We start from the raw sequence: 17,008 nt of genomic DNA on the forward strand, positions 1-17,008 counted from the left end.
CACACTCTCTGGGCAAGAGCGGAGAGAAATTCATAGCGCATACCTGAATGCACACGTCCCAGTTTTGTCCGAAATCAAAGGAAACCCACAAGTGGAGAGGGTCGCGCATCATTTTAATGTAGGCTACTTTGGGCAAAGATAATACCCTCTTGACATTTGCCATTTAAAGTCTTAAATAACTTTTAACAGAAACCATGATCAAGCATATACATTTTACCGCTGTTGTTAATAAATATTTAAAGTTTGTCTAGGGTTTATCTTTTTAGTTAATCTTCTACACCGCGCTCCACTGTTAATATATTAATTTAAAGTAAATCTATTTATGCCTTTCTAGCATGTTTTTCATGCACCTAAATATATGATATGATCTATACTGATATTAACAGCTTAATAATGTAGTTTTAACTTGGGTGGTCAGTCTGCATTTGAAAGTCAATCTGCATCTAATCTAGTTAAATCGAGTACAATTACTCAAAGCAGGGGCGGAGCCAGACATTGTAGACATTGGGGGCTTAGCCCTAATCTAGGGGTTTCAAAGCTTGGTCCCCTGTTGATATTTTTTCTCCATTTACGGCTGCTTTATAAACTATTTTTTAATCTAAGTATTCTCTGTATTGTCCAGTGTTGGGTGTAACTAGTTACTAAGTAATTTGTTACTGTAATTTAATTACTTGAAAAAGTAATGTAAGGGATTACTCTTATTTTTCTTGTAATCGAATTACAGTTACTTCTGATGTAACTAAATACTGTCTATGGACTGTAGAACAATTATGTATACTATAATAAATAGTGGATTTAACATGGTTTTAGTTTACAATTCTTACTATTAACTGGTTGATTATTAGCATTAATATTACTGAGATGTTGACTGTTTTTTAGTAGGCCTACTTAAATAGCTTATTAATGCCTGATTCTGCAAAACCTTATTCTACATCCTTAACCCTCCCCATTTCTACAAATACTTAAAATAAACAACTACTTTAGTATTAATAAGCAGTAGTTGGAGTATAGGCAAAAGTAGTTAATAGTTAATTAATAGAGAGAAATGAACCCTAAAGTGGGACCAGAATAATGGATGTACTTTTATATATTGTTTCTTCGAGCCATTTCAAGCCTCTCCTAGTATCATGTACTAAATAGGATTTAGAAAGTAATTAGTAATAATTAAATACTTTTTGGAGTAATTTGTAAAGTAATTTAATTACATGATTGAAGATGTAATTAGTAACTAGTAATTAATTACTTTTTTGAGTAACTTACCCAACACTGGTATTGTCATTTTGAAACTGCAACATAACAAATTTTGACAATGATACTTTAACTTCTCTTATCCAAAAATAGGCAAACATGTTTGCTGAAGGCTAATCCAGTAATTATAAAGCTACATAAGAATAACAATTTTTGACTTCATTGACAGAACAATTTCTCATCTGCTTATGGAAGCGTTTCTCTCTCTTTCTGTCTATCTGTCTGTCTGTCTGTCTGTGATCTCTCTCCACCCTCCTCTCTTCCTATTTGCACTGACAGTTATCACACATAAGGATATTTTAATGTAAGAGATTGGGGATTCACATTTTATAACTGTCTATCAATGTATTTCTGAGGTAAAATCATTGCGAATTTCAAATGCATATGGACAAAACATAAGCTACCTAACTAACTATATACTTTCTCACCTTCTTACTTCTGACGTCTTTAAAAATATAAATCGTATATCCATCTATAAAAAAGTATATATGCAACAATGAGCAAGTTTTTTCAAAGTTTTAATTCACTGTTATTAAATGTACTTTAAATACAACGTTACCAATGACCAATGAGGCAGACTAGACCAGAGCACCACGGTAAGTTAGACGTTAGCCATGCAGATAATATATCAGTTGACGCTATTTAACAGTATTTACATCACATAACTATAAATATACACTTACAGTAATAACGAAGGCACTGTAATAATAAAGACACTTTGAAAATGCGTTTACTGTGGGGAGATTCAGCATATTATTTTGCCTTCAACACGTATCTCTTATTCATTTTCAGTTGAGTGGGGGACCGGAGAGTTAAAGCTGGGTGCTGCCACCTAGCGTCCTGGATAAATTCATTTTACAGATCTGAAAAGATTCGGGGCTTTTGACAAAACATTCGGGGCTCGAGCCCCAAAAGCCTTCGCCCCTGACTCAAAGTCATTTTAGGATGCCATAGTCAAGTTTAATCATATAAAATGTATTTTACCAGCAACAAAATTGTGGCCGGTGAAAATGCTGAGTGTGTAGTAACTTTGGAAAACAACTAGCCACTTTGGCTGGTGAGCAAAAAAGTTATTGTCAAGCCCTGTACGCAACAATAAACTCACATTTGAAATAAAAAAGCTCATAACACAAAAAGACATGATGAGAAAACAGCAGTAAGGCTTCAATGTAAATATATGATTATTTTGTCAGACAATTATAAATTGAGTTATATCAGGATTTCAGCAGAGTTAAAGGAACAGCTGGTTGGATTAAACACAAGGTATGACTGCATCGTACGAAACACGTGTTTACTCACTACTTTATAGTCGACTCGTTTTATGTCTGACAACAAAACAGATAATTAAAAAAACAGGATTATTCTCCCCAACAAATGCATCATTTAAAATTTGTTTATCATATAAATGTATTAACTAACATTGATGAAAAATGAATGAGCAATAATATATATATACAGCAGATACAGCAGCTGGAAGAAAGGCCAACATGTATGATAGATCATCCAGGTTTCGGACCTGTTTGCCTAAATGTGTTCTCACTTCAGAATGCATGTAACATTTACAGGGCTGACTACGGTCCTTTACGGCTACGGCCCTGTGACACACACACACACACACACACACACATACATTACTACACTGTTCCACAACTGTTCAAATTTTGAGATTTTGCACAGTTTTTTCTCAGGTATTGAACGTTGTAATATTGTGTGCATTTTCATGTTCCTAATTGTATTTTCAGAGATGATGCATAAAGACCAATTTATATTTTATTTATTGTGTGGACAGTAATGTAGCATTATTTGTAAATGTTTATTTGATTGAGTGAGAAAAAAATTAAATTACGGGATGTTGCCTCCGTCTTCACTGGTCTGGCTCTGCACTCTCCCTTCCTGGATTTTGGAAAGCTCAGTTTAAAACGAGGATCCCCTGATGATGTGGTGGCTTGTCCTCAATCAGCATTCTCATTATAATACAGTGCAGCCATGTAAAGTCTTAGGCAGTAAAAAGAAAACAAAATGTGAAAACAACTGAAGAAATTGGTAAATGTTCTCAAAAAGTAAACAGTTACATTTACCTGCACAGCATTCCTAGATATGAATATACCACGTTTTTGGGAGCGAACAGTAGGATGACGCTATGGAATGACTCCAAAGAGGACGTCTGGTAGTGGGGACTGAGTTTTGCGGTGTCCTTCAGCACAGTCTTGTAGAATGCAGGAGTTCCTGCAAGATAAAAACATTATAAAATACATCATATTATTGGAAATGACCATTCTTGCAGCTAATAATTATAGAATGTAGAATGCAGGAGTTCCTGCAAGATAAAAACATTATAAAATACATCATATTATTGGAAATGACCATTCTTGCAGCTAATAATTATTACCAAACCAGATGAATGAAACTGTAGAATGTTGTAGAATGTAGGAGTTCCTGCAAGATAAAAACATTATAAAATACATCATATTATTGGAAATGACCATTCTTGCAGCTAATAATTATTACCAAACCAGATGAATGAAACTAACCTGCTGAGAGCCGTTTACTCTTGTCCCTTGTTTTTTGAATTGTATGGAGGCATTTTGGGAAGATGGGGTCATCATGCAAATTAACATCCCGAACATGGTTCAGGAGGGAGGTCCATTTAGCCAATCTCTCCGGCCCGGTTTTGGATGATGCAGCTGTCCAGTACATGTGGTTTCTGATTGCCGGTATCCACCGCTTTAGTTTTTGACAGTCCTTTTTCTTGCTTATTTTGTCCACTTTCTTTGAAAGCCCTGAAAATAACAATAAATATTGTTTTTTTTCCAAAAGTTAGCACAATATGAATATACAATAGTTATAGGCATACAAGCGGTTTTCTGTATGTAAAAAAGGCCACCAATACATTCAGCAAATATTTATGCAATTAACCCTCATTTGAAACCAAAGAAAATGTACCTTTCTCCATGTGCCAGACATCGTAGAATTGTGTGACGCTTTCCTGGCGGTCGGTCACGATGCAAGCGATGTTTACATCTCATGCACGTGACAATGACAAGCTCCTCTTCGGGCTCTCTTTCTCCATGTATGAGCTCCCACCAACCTCATTGCACTGTGAAAAAGCACAAGTATGGATCCATATTTAAAATGTTTAGCATTGGCAAAATTTATAACACAAAAACAATAAAATTGTATGTATCCTGCCCACCTGAACCAACTTGAGATCCACAATAGTGTTGGTGTTGAGGTCCATTATGGTATGGCTGCCATATTTTGCACAGTGCCCTGTGAAAACATTATAACAATTTTGTATTGATGTATGTGGTTTGTCTTTACAATGGTCTATCCTTTACAATCAAGCAAAACGTAGTCTTAGCATTTACAAAAATATACCTGGAGAGTCAGCCCTCATGTCGCCACCGAGAATGACTTTCTCATCTTGGCTGAGCTGCTGCAGCATAACCTCCTGTGAACGTTTCCAGGTGTGAACAATAGCTGGTTCCACAAACATTCTGACATGACGACAGAACGTGTCATATAGAAACATCTGCAGACGCATTGCCTGGAACACCTAATTGTACACAAAAATGACAACAGTTTTTTATAACATTATACATATGCCATATACAATAATGTAGCAAGCTATTACTTAGTCATTCTTCATTTACCCTTTGAACTTTAAAGAACGAGGCTCCACTGTTGTACACTGCAGCAGAAAGTTGTATGTTCCCAGCTGGTGTATTATCCAGAAGAGGCTGGCTTTTCCAACTACGTGAATACTCACAGTGGTTGCAAAGCTGATCTACTGAAAAAAATGTCCCAAGCCTTTTGGTTTTTACCAGACATGCCCGCTTGCATGTAGCACACACCTCAAACAGCTCCATCAGACAGGTCTCATACATGTGTAGAAGTGAATGCAGCATCTCTGTAGATGGAAGGGAAAACTATTTCAGCCACACTTTCACTAAATCAGCGAACCAACTTAAAAATTATAATATACATTTAGACAAAGACATTTCTCTAACTCACGACATAACTGTTGTCTCTGTCAAAGTTGAGGCTGAGTTTGCAGGGTCATAGGATGTGTCTGGGTCATGGGAAACAATTGAGCTCCCCTCTAAAGGGTCCTCTTCCTCCTCCTCCTCCAGACGAGGTCTCTTACACGGAGGCTTTATGGGTGTTGAGCTTAGAAAAGGAAGTGGGGCTACAAAGGGATCAGTGGATGTGCCAAATGCCAATCACCTTGCAGGACAGTAGCCTGGACAGCTGTAATAAAGTTATATTTTATATGAAAAAAAGGCATTTTTAGGAGTAAAATATCACAGTACTGTCAGTATAAATCCAAGCAGTAAGCCAACTGTAACACTTGATCAAAAGCTATTTGCAATCTATAAATCTACAAACCTTCACTTTTGTAATGTGAAAGAGTCCTAGATGACAGTTATGTGCCAACACTCCGTCATTCAGCGGGCTCGGTCTGGCAGCCAATTTCTCTTTTGAGGTTAGTTGGTAATGATGTACTGGCCTATATAAGAAAAGAGAAATGCCATCAACTTTATTTATTATGCCAACAGACAAATCAAGCAAAAAAGTATCAATAATAAATATATTCCAGGAGAAGAAACTCATTACATATAATGATTAGCTTCAAGTGTAAATTCTGATGTGATGTAGCAGTCTCCCCTTACGAAAATTAACCATGGTTTTACTACAGTAAAACCAATAAACTATGGTTACTGTAGTAAAACCACAGTAACCACAAAATAACCATGGTTTTGACAAAAGTTAGTTAAACCATGGTTGGTGTAGTAAAGCCATGGTATTGCTGATAGTAATCAATACACCAAAAAAACATGGCTACTACACTTTTACCACAATAAAACCAAGACTAATTTTCGTAAGAGTCAACAATACATTTGTTTTGTCCCGGACAACTGTAACATATTCCCGTTTATAAACTATTACTTCGTAATTAAGTTCATGTAGAATTGTGAAATAAAGCAGTTAAATATTTTTTTATAACTTTCGAAAAGTACTGTAAGTTAGATGGTCACTGGCTTTGCAGGAGAAACCACGCTGCAAACTAACTAACGTTAGCATAGCGGTTAGCCCCCTCTTTCTCTAAAACACACACACTAATTCACCCTAATGTACGAAATAAATTGTATATAACTACTTACATGTTCCTCGTCTGCGGGTATTACACGCAAGGTTGGAATCGCGTTCCCTTTTAGGAGTAATTTCTTGGCTAATCCTGCGTTGTATTGACCAGGGGTGTGATTCTTCCGGATAAATCCGGAATTCCGGCTTTTCCGTCCTGAAAATGAGGCTTTCGTGAATCATGCAAATCCAATTTTTTGTGTGTGCGTGTGGGTGGGGGGTTGCAAGGCACCGTTATAAATAACCGCATATTACTACGCATTAGTCTATTTATTTGTCACGATGGAACTTCATTCAAAGCAGAGCTCACCAAAGAGCTTGCAGTCAGATCTCCGGCGGGTATTGTTGGCTGCGAATTAAAAAAAAACATGCGTTTGCCAACAAATAGTATGAGAGAAACACATCTTTCACTCTCAACAAACTAGCCAATCAGAAGTAGAATGGGGAGGGGTCTTTGAAGTGCGGCTGAGGTCCAGCAGCTACAGATGCCGCGCAGTCGCTGTGAAGTCGTAACAAGTTAACGTTGTCAGCAGGATGAAGAGTAAGTTTATGAAGCCTAGGTAAGACAACCTAATTGATAAAGGACCTAAATAAGTGGCGCTGGCATGGATAGAAGGAATAGGCAGAGACAAACAGCATTTTAGTAGTAAGGAAATTAAGAGAACCCGCCAGGTGTTTGCTGCTTTAACAAAACTGTCCGTTTTAAATCAGGCTATGCCAGTAATGTAAATATCAGATTTCTCGTCGAGGTAAAATGCTGTCTCGCAATATCAATATAAAGTTGCGTTTGTGTCAAAACGTTTGCTTGCATTATTATTCTGTAATCACTTACGTTAACGCATGCATATAAGTTACGCGAATCAGATCCAACGTCATCCTGACGAACACACGCATACGTTTGCTCCTCTTAATGGTTGTGAATCATACATTTGTTTAGGAGAACATAAAAATCCTCATAGATCTAGTCACTTATTTTTACTCTCAAAATGCACCACATTGATGTATTTACTTTTAAATGCACAAAATGATTTTGTTCAGTCTGATGCAGTGGCAAGGCTACATAATGGTCAGGGTGGCACTTGCCCACGCATTGACGATTGGCCACTCAGATCGATCAACTTTCAGCCCAAATTATATTTCAACTGTATTTCATTTTATATAAATGTGTGTGTGCGCGCGTGCGTGCATGTGTGCATATGTATGTCGCCACGTCATGGTAGGTGTGCCATATATTTTCCTGCTTTTTTGTCGTTTGCCAATCACACCTATGATTGACCGAAGTTGGAGAAACAACCAGGCTCAAAGTGGCTGGAACACACAAACAATGTTTTCCCAACTGTAGCAGGGACGTCGCCATCATAAATGAATTCTATCCATGCCGCTCTTCGGTCCTCTGCGGCTGGGACACGATGGAGTGATGCGGACATCACTTTACAGCCAACAACAGAACAGTTTCCGTAAGACATGTTAACGCGTAAGAAATCAGCAAGTGACTGCCGTAGCTACCTTGGTGGGTGGAGACCTGGGTAGTGAGGTGGTGGGCGGAAATATTCAAATGGCATGTGACAACACGGTTTGTGACGTCACAACGACGCTGGATTTGAAACCGGGGAATCTGAGAGTCAAGGCAGAGGACATTTAGAAACCTGTATCTCGCTCAAAACTGCATGGATGGATTTTTTTCCAACTTTGTATGCATGTGGGAGCATCAGAGACACAAAATAACACCCAAAAACCCAGAAAAAGTGAGTTTTTCATAATATGGGCACTTTAAATTAGCAGCAAAGATTACCGCGTCTTTTATGTTATATTGTCAGTTATCATTCATGTAAATGAAGCTGTTAGATAGCGCGAATCTTCTCATTAATAGTCATGGTACCCAGTTTATATTTGTTTTAGTTTATCTTGTACATATTTATTCAGTTTTATTCACTTATATTGGAGATTGTATAGTTCTAATACTTATACAGTTATTTAACAATTCTAACAAATATAGTTATTTACTGCATGTGTTATCTGATACATGTGCTAGTCACATTTTAGAACATATGACACCATTTCGCGGTATCTTGTATATTTTTGCATATTTTGAACTTAATTACAGCTGTTAAAGGTGCAATTTGTAAGATATTTGCAGTAAAATCTCCAAAAACCACTAGGCCAGTGTTATATATTTTGTCCAGCTGATTACTATCAATATCTGTAATGTTTTCAACTACTTGTAAATCGTGAAAAATAAAATGTCGGCCAAGGAAGTGGCTGGAGCACAAATTTAGTGAAAATAAACGTATATTTTCACTTTTTAAGCATTTTAATTTCATTTCTAGCGAGAAATTAGTATTTTAGTTTTCAAATATGTGATTAGTTATCACAAAGGCGCTCTTTGTTTATATTTCAAACACGCTGCCTTTGAAGTGCGTCGGAAAGCCTTTCTCTGAGCAGCCTTCAGGCCTCCGAGTCCGAAGTCATGTCCTCATGAGGCAGCGAGGCAAGTCCTCACTGCCTTGAGATTTCGGACGCAGCCAGTGTTGTGGACAAATGCGGAACTATGCGCTTCCTTATAAACTTATGGATATCTCTGTACTGTCTGCCGCTGGTTGTGTCAGCTCCTGTAAGCGTACGGGCCAACCAAACGACCCAAGAAGAGTTTGGAACAAAACGAGGGAGGATCAATTTGGTGTTGCATTATCTGGATGGAGAGAGCTTCACGACAACATTTAACTAGACCGAGATTCTGATCCTGCTTGTGTTTTACACGATGGGTGAGTTGTTTTGATTCGTAACCCTTCAAAAAACGTATGCTATTATATAGATCACAACATTAGTGTGTAGATTGTAATCAGCGCGTCTTCCCGCGGACGATATGCACATCAAAAGGTATTGTACAGCAATATAAATGGTCATTTTAAGACAGTTCACAATAAGATTTGTACTGTCAATACATTATGTGAAAAATCATTGTAGATTGTAAGTTGAAAACTTAATTCTGTGCTGTGTTAACCATCGAATTTGGACTAATACTGTAATATCAATATGACTAACAATTTCGTTTTGAACATCACATATAAACTTACATAATGAAATAAACGATGTCATCAAACGCAACATTTATAAGACTTGATTACCTTATCCATCAACGTGATTTCTCGTTCTCGTCTGATTGATGGCTAAAGTTAAAGACTACAAATCCCATAATTCCACGCTGCTTCAGAGCGTCAGTAAACAACATCATTGTTTTTGTTTGATCTGGCGCCATCTTTCGGCGCATAAATACAAATTGTATCTTTAATGCTGGTTATTTAAACAAATGTATATTAATGTTCTTGCATAAGGCTTTTATTCTTGTTTATTATTTGTTGTTGCAGAAATACACAAACACAGATACTTAAGTGCATATTAATGGAAGGTTGTATGGCCATGTCTACTGCAACTGTGAATTAAACACCCATAATCCAATTATTTGTCTGGTTCTTGTGTTCTGGACTCCAGACTTTGGGTTTATTAAACTATTGTAGACATGGAGTGAACTATGTACTGTTTTTCTTTTATTTGCTGTATTCCATTTTCTGGAGAAAATCTAGAAACCGGCTCAGCAGTTGGTCCAAAACAGGATGGAGAGCAGATTAAATCAAATTCTTTGTATGAACTAAACAGTAGTTGAAGAAAAAAATATATGGGAGCGGTACAGGAGCGGGAGTCAGTTTAAACAGGAGCGGGATGGGAGTGGGAGTCAATTTACCAGGAGCGGGATGGGATGGGATTATTTTTTAAACTTTGGTCTGGGAGTGGGACGGGACAAGATTTATTTCTATGGGAGTGGTACGGGACAGGAGTGAAAATCCACTCCCATGTCATCCTCTACTACATACACAGAGGGTCCCCTTATGTCAGGGGTGTCCAAAGTCGGTCCTGGAGGGCCGGTGTCCTGCAGAGTTTAGCTAAAACTTCCCTCACCACACCTGCCTCAAAGTATCTAGTCTGCCTAGTAAGACCTTGATTAGCTGGATCAGGTGTGTTTGATTAGGGTTGGAATAAAACTCTGCAGAGACACCAGCCCTCCAGGAGCAGGATTGGACATCCCTGCCTTATGTGGAAGTCGCCATTTTGTGACGCCATGTTTCTACAGAAACCCTTAACGGACAAACTTTTTTACTAAGTTGTCTCCGACGATGACATGTTTTTCAGGTGGCAACTACTGTAGCTTCTCTGTGCTTTTCACAAGCAAGGGGTTAGCAGTGGACTGAGCCGTTAGTTGCAATTCGCAACCTCACCACTAGATGCTGCTAAAATTTACACACTGCACCTTTAAGGCACTTAACAGTTTTTCACATGTTCAGAATTACACTTTATAGACCATAAGCAGGTTTGACTGGCATGTAACACACCCTCATGTACTAGGCAAAGAAGACTGTGGCCCTTTTATGGATCAAGAAATTCATTAAGGACTGTCCTGACCCTTGTGCCTTCTGCTGTGATAAATTCGGCTCTGCAATAAGTCTGTGTGTCTGGCTGGTTGTCCTTGTCTTGCTGAATTGCCTCATTGACTTTGTTCTTGTCCATCGTCTCCTTGGTGGGCTCACAGTAGTTATGGAGCACAAAACAGGCATAGATGACAAAGGGAAAGTCGTTTAGATTAATGTCCATCGCCCTTCTCAATGCTCCAAATCGTGCTTTCAGTCTGCCAAAGGCCGCACATTTAATACCCATTCTGGCTCGACATATGGAGGGTCCAAAATACTGTTGCTGAACAGTGCTTCCCCCATTTGCATACTCCTTCATCAGGTAAGGAAGCAAATGATCCCCAGGAAGAAAAACTGGAATGGACTTCTCATGTTCTAATATTTGTTTTTTTGAGGAGGGGATCGTGCCATTTTTTAAATGTGTGTTCAGCATCGAGTGTCATGGACACTACCTGGCCATTTGACTACGACATCAATAAATTAATATTTGTAGTCACATGTGGCTTGTATGTTAAGAGAAAACCTCCCTCTTTCTGTTCAAGTAGTCTATAGCATTTGTAGATGGCTGTTTTATTTCGACATGGGTCCCATCCACGGCCCCATGGGCCCTCTACAAGATCCTTTACTTTGGACTCAGTGACAGGTAACTGTATATACACAGGGCCCAAGTGTACCTTGATGTTATATCTTTCCATCTTCTCTGGCCACCTGTGTTGATTTGCCACTCTTTTATAGGGTTCTGATGTTCCAGGTCCCTATCCTTAGCTTTCCTACAAGAATAAAAAGACTGACTAAATACAGAATAATTATGTTAAATCTCATTTACCATCCCAGAGAATACAGTAGGCCTATAACAGAAGGCAGGAGACATATTCATTGTAAAAATGAACAAAGCATTTACTGAATAATCTGAAGAGTTCCTTCTAAGTGTCCCTATACCATGCATGCAAAGTTAATGGACAATTAATGACATTATGGTAGGGTGACCATATGTGCCATTCTGTCCGGACGTGTCCTGTCCAGGATTTTGGTGCGTCTTCCGGAAGTCATATTTGTTAACTGCATACGCCATTCAGTTAAAAATGTAAGACATACAATCATAGTTTCATTCTTACCTTAAAATGTAATGGTTGCTTTTCTGTAATAATAATAATAATCCTCTGTTAATAATCCTCATTATGGGTCCTCCGCCAAATTTGCAAGATCACGCCCTATCCCGTTGTATTTGAGTTCGTGTGTTGGAGGTTGTGTTTGGATTTTTTTGTCAAGATTTTAAAAAACGTTGATATGTTTGGTCAGTACAGCTCGATTAAGAACTGCCACAGCAGGTCACATGATCTTTCAGGGAGGAAACTGAACAACAGAATACGTTTTCAGCTTTCCTTTTTGGAAAAACAACAAGGGAAGCCGGTGGAGGAGCTGACTTTTAAGTCATTTCGTAATTTGTGATTAATTAAAGCAGAACAACCTATAATGTCTTGTTTTTCAATTCAATTTTATTTATATAGCGCTTTTCACAAGTGTTAATTGTTGCAAAGCAGCTTTACATGAGAAGATGTAGAGGAGAACACAGAAAATCAATAGATAATGTAAGAAGTAGAGAAAGCGGTTAAACCGTACAAGCGAGCATATTAATAATGTAACGTATACTGTAAAGTGCTAAGTTAAGCCAAAGTTGGCTGACTCTCCCTGGGATTAAAAACCCTCTAGGAAAAAAAACCCAATGGGAAAAAGTCCTAGAAGGACAAAATCCCTTGGGAGGAATTAATATATATTTATATATATATAGAAACGGTAGGGATAGGAGGCGGGTAAGCGAATTAAACTGGTTTAGCCGGTGGTCGTTGGTCGGGCATCGGCTGGTCATCACGTTGAAGGACAGCCAGTGGATCAGTGATGCAATGATCTTCACAGCAACCGGAACTGGGTCTGTTTGTCTCATGGTCCTCGTGGTTGAGGACGAGACAGGGAGAGAAAAACAGAATTCTATTAGCGTAGGGGCCGTTCGCATGCAATGCAAGTGTCAAACATTATAGTGGTTCAAGTCGGCTCGGTTCCAGACAGGCTAACTATTGCGGCATAAGTATATTACCCATATGAGGTATGTGAGTGCTTTGTTCTGGACAAACTAACTACTGCGGGAAATGTACATTTACTGGACATTTTATGTGAATGCTTTGTTAAAGAAGAATGTCTTAAGTTTAGATTTAAATTGATCGACTGTGTCTGATACTCGAACATTATTTGGTAAATCATTCCAGAGCTAACACTGTCACTTGTAAATGTAAATTATGTATTTCAATGTAAAAAATTATATAAATTATGTATTCATTCATTTCTAATCGACATAACCACATGAGTTACAAAATAAGTCTGCCACCACAAGCAAAATAAAATTGGGTTTTAAGAGAATTTTGACGATTATAACTTTTTTATTAAATGAAACTGCTCAAACCCACTGTTTATGAGTCTTTAAAATAACTTTAGCTGAATATTTAGCATTTGTTTGTTTTAATAACTTAAAATAGAAGTGCCATCTAGTGATGCACCGAAATAAAAATTCTGGGCCGAAACCGAAAATTTAGGATGCACTTGGCCGAAAACGGAAACTGAAAAAAACGTATTGCTTAATTTTTAATGGATCTGAATTGAAAAATCACAAATAAATAGAATAATCATCAAACTTTTATTAACACTTACAGTTGCATAACAAAACCTAAAATATTTTTTTAACAATAATAAATAATGTTATTCTTCAAGTTTTCTTCCATTGAAAAAAATAGTTTAACATTTGTGGGGGGGGGACAATCCACAATTATCTGAATAATTGCACACAAAAATCACAGAATGGCAGTGAGCCTCTATTCTGTTGCTGTATGTAAACAATTATTTACTTGCATTTTAAATTTTAGTGCAAAACAATGCAAAACAACAGTGCAACAACAGCAATAGAACTTAATCCAAACTCAAACTGTAAACAACATTTAAGCCTATGTAGCCTTGGAAACACAGTTGTGCAGTGCTACACAAATTGCGCTCCCCGTCGAGTCTCTTCCTTACGGTGGCCGAGAAGTGCGAAACAACATTACAATGTGTGAAACACTTTTACGAACCTCGAGACAAATTTACATTTTGGAAAACATTTTTACGTATCATAAAACACATTTACATTGGGGAAAACACTTTTACCAAGGACGAAACAAATTTACATTTTAGAAAACAAATTAACAAGACGCAAAACAGTTTTACCAGTCCCGAAACAAATTTACAATGACAGATTCTAGCGGAAAGGGAATGTACCACTCACCGGAACTGACGCTATACCCACACACCGGAAGTGACGCGGTGACGCGGTGAGGTTGTGTTGTTGGTGGTAAGCGGTGTGGCTACTCGATCCGTACAGCAACCCGATCCGTCCGCGCATGTGCGAAATGACGTCACTTCCTGTTATCGCCGACGTTTTACGACAGTTTGCTCGCCTGGGGTCAGTTTGGTTTTTACGGTGGAGAGAGAAGAATAGCGACATGGATTCCTTTCAATTTTATGTACGACTTCAAAAATTTCTTTTAAAGAGAGAAATTCCTGACTGTCCTTCAGAGTTGCGGAAGGTGAAACGTGCGTCTGGAAATGTTGCCATCAAAGGTAAGGAATAATAATTTAAAAGTAAATTACCGATAGATTTTATAATGAATAAAGTAAACTAACTCAATTGTGTACAGCATGGGTCATGTGTTTAATTTATAAAATTATTATGAAAATATTAAGCCAATTGTTCAGTTCCCATATTTGGGTATCCTGCTGAAAAAACAACAACAGGAGCTTTCGAGATTCTAATGGTTTCCATTAAAATACTATTAGGAACCATTAGCCTTTACCAATAAAACAAGTATAACATTCATTTTTTGTGGTGTGTTTTGGGCATTATTTCTGTATGATTTAATTGGGGTTATATTGGTTCCCATCTGCCAGAAAACATCTCACCCAAGGATTCCATTACTCGCCAGTATACCCACAGAGACCCTAATAGTTTCCATTACAACCAATAAAATTTCCATTATAACCATTATATTTATAATTATAATTTAATGATTTCAATCAGTTTATAAAATCTGAAGAATTTATGTGATGTTTTATTGTTTTTCTAGCAGAGTATTAATAAATAATTGACCTTAATGTAGTTTATTTTTTAGTCAGATATCAGTTACTAATATGATTTATTTTAAATCTTTTCTTTATTCTTTTATAGGCTTCAAGTTCCTATAGGACATTTGTTCTCAGGCTACAGAACTGGTCATTTTATCAGACATTACATCTATTTATTTTGTGTTCTCTTTTGAATGCCAGAAACATTGCAGACTTCATTGACCCAGGCTCCTGGACAGAGAAAACAGGAAAAGACCTTGAGGTTGGTTTTGAATAATATTATAAGTTGTATAAAGCTTTTTTTAAGTATATAGTAGGTGTCTCCGACTATGCTCCTGGTAAGCTACCCTCCTGCAGACTTCAGTTCCAACCCAGCTCCAACACACCTGTCTGTAATTATCAAACAACACTGAACACCTTTATAAGCTGCTTCAGTAGTGCTTCATTGGGGTTGGAGCTAAAATCTCCTGGACCCTAGCTCACCAGGAGCAGGGTTGGAGACCCCTGGTATATATTTATGCATGTTTAAACAGTTTAAAACCAACTGTGAATGCACTTTTCTTTTTCCAGTGTTTTCCTCAACAGTGCATTGGGAATTCTTGTGGTGTCTACATGCTGATGGTAAAATGCTGATGTTTAATTCATCAAAGCTGTAAGACAGTAAAATCAAAGTCTTACAGTATTGTTTGTATTTCACAGTATGCTCTAAGCATCTGCACATCATGTCCTTTAACATTTACAGAGGTAAGGTGGATTTTCACATAATTATGCTTTCAAACTATGCTATGTGCACATTTTTATTTTTGTGCGTTTTAGGAGGAGGTGCCATTGATTCGCCAGTGGTGGTGTATTCAGCTAATGGAAAAGTTTTGCCTAGAAGGGTATGATAGGTTTTCTAATAATAATAATAATAATTTCAGTCTCTTGGCTGTATTAAGTCACTGTGGTTAAAGTTAAACTAGAAAGCTATTACATTAATAGATGGTATCTATGTTTGCATATATTTCAAAGGCATGGACAGAGGTTTGCATACTGGACTAAAGAATCATCCCAACTCCTTCAGGGAACACTTGAGCCTGTCTTCAGAGTTTCGAAATCCACCACCACCAAACTGTTGCCCAGCAGAAGAGTTGTGGTTGAACAGGACATTAATAAGGTAAAGACTTTAGTGGTCATATCCAACAGTTAAATGCGTGCCACTATTGTGCCATTATAATTTTGTATATTTGATTTACAACTTGTGTCTTCACCAGGTGCAGCAGCCAACCATTCTGAGAGACCTGTATACAGCGTGGAACTGGATACACAGTCACAGAGACTTATTCCGTGGGGAGGTGACAGAGCCTGCTTTTCTGCAAATGACCATTGATGACCAACAAAATGCCTTCAAAAGGGTCATGTGTGATGAATTCCCTGAGGCAAATGATGACTTTATGTTTATTTTTCAATGTCAAGAGGACATGGAGAAATTTTTGTCCTACTGCATTGATGAAAAAGGCTTGAAGGTCAATGCAATGTTCCTGGAGTGAGGGAGGGAGTGAGTGAGAGAGGGAGTGATTGAGGGAGGGAGAGAGGGAGTGATTGATTGATTGATTGATTGATTGAGGGAGGGAGTGATGAGGGAGGGGGGAAACAAATTCATTAATGAATAAATCAGTTGAATAAATCAGTTTTGTCCTGTGTTTTTGTAATCTATTTTTCTTAAATACAGACACTTGTAAAAATATGCTGCAATAAGAAGAACAGTTTCAGAACATATCTTTAGAAAATGAAATATTAACTTAAATGTAAACAAACACACACATCTGTATGTGATGTCTAACATATGTAAACTATATAGTTTAATTTTACAACATTTTCTCATACGTTTTATGTTATGTTGTACATGTGATTGCGTAGGACAAAAATACCACAAAAACAAGTCAGAGTAAGTAAACTTGCACACAAAACAGACATTACACGAGCAATATTATCAATTGTTTAAAGGCAGACATAGTTGTAAATAGTAAGAC

The 17,008-nt window shown here is 37.5% G+C and overlaps 1 protein-coding gene across 2 annotated transcripts; it reads left to right on the forward strand.

Annotated features, from left to right (window-relative positions):
• The first annotated feature begins 14,291 nt into the window (after positions 1 to 14,291).
• LOC141361437 (uncharacterized) lies at positions 14,292 to 16,552 on the forward strand. 2 transcript variants are annotated; one of them, XM_073862703.1, is made up of 7 exons: positions 14,294 to 14,495; positions 15,100 to 15,258; positions 15,567 to 15,617; positions 15,696 to 15,740; positions 15,813 to 15,877; positions 16,008 to 16,152; positions 16,250 to 16,552. In XM_073862703.1, the coding sequence occupies exons 1-7, from the start codon at positions 14,481 to 14,483 to the stop codon at positions 16,523 to 16,525; spliced, it is 756 nt and encodes a 251-aa protein (XP_073718804.1). In that variant the 5' UTR covers positions 14,294 to 14,480; the 3' UTR covers positions 16,526 to 16,552. The 2 variants fall into 2 exon arrangements, with proteins under 2 accessions (XP_073718805.1, XP_073718804.1); XM_073862704.1 differs by lacking the exon at positions 15,696 to 15,740 and having other exon boundaries at positions 14,292 to 14,495.
• The last annotated feature ends 456 nt before the right edge of the window (positions 16,553 to 17,008 follow it).

Source organism: Misgurnus anguillicaudatus, chromosome 24 (genome assembly GCF_027580225.2).
Source record: "Misgurnus anguillicaudatus chromosome 24, ASM2758022v2, whole genome shotgun sequence".
NCBI classification, from domain to species: Eukaryota; Metazoa; Chordata; class Actinopteri; order Cypriniformes; family Cobitidae; genus Misgurnus; species Misgurnus anguillicaudatus.

Bases quoted from the DNA above. Each gene is read 5' to 3' on its own strand.
- LOC141361437 (XM_073862703.1), top strand. The intron at 15,259-15,566 runs GTTGGTTTTGAA...TTCTTTTTCCAG, and splicing joins AAACAGGAAAAGACCTTGAG to TGTTTTCCTCAACAGTGCAT. The intron at 15,878-16,007 runs GTATGATAGGTT...TATATTTCAAAG, and splicing joins GAAAAGTTTTGCCTAGAAGG to GCATGGACAGAGGTTTGCAT.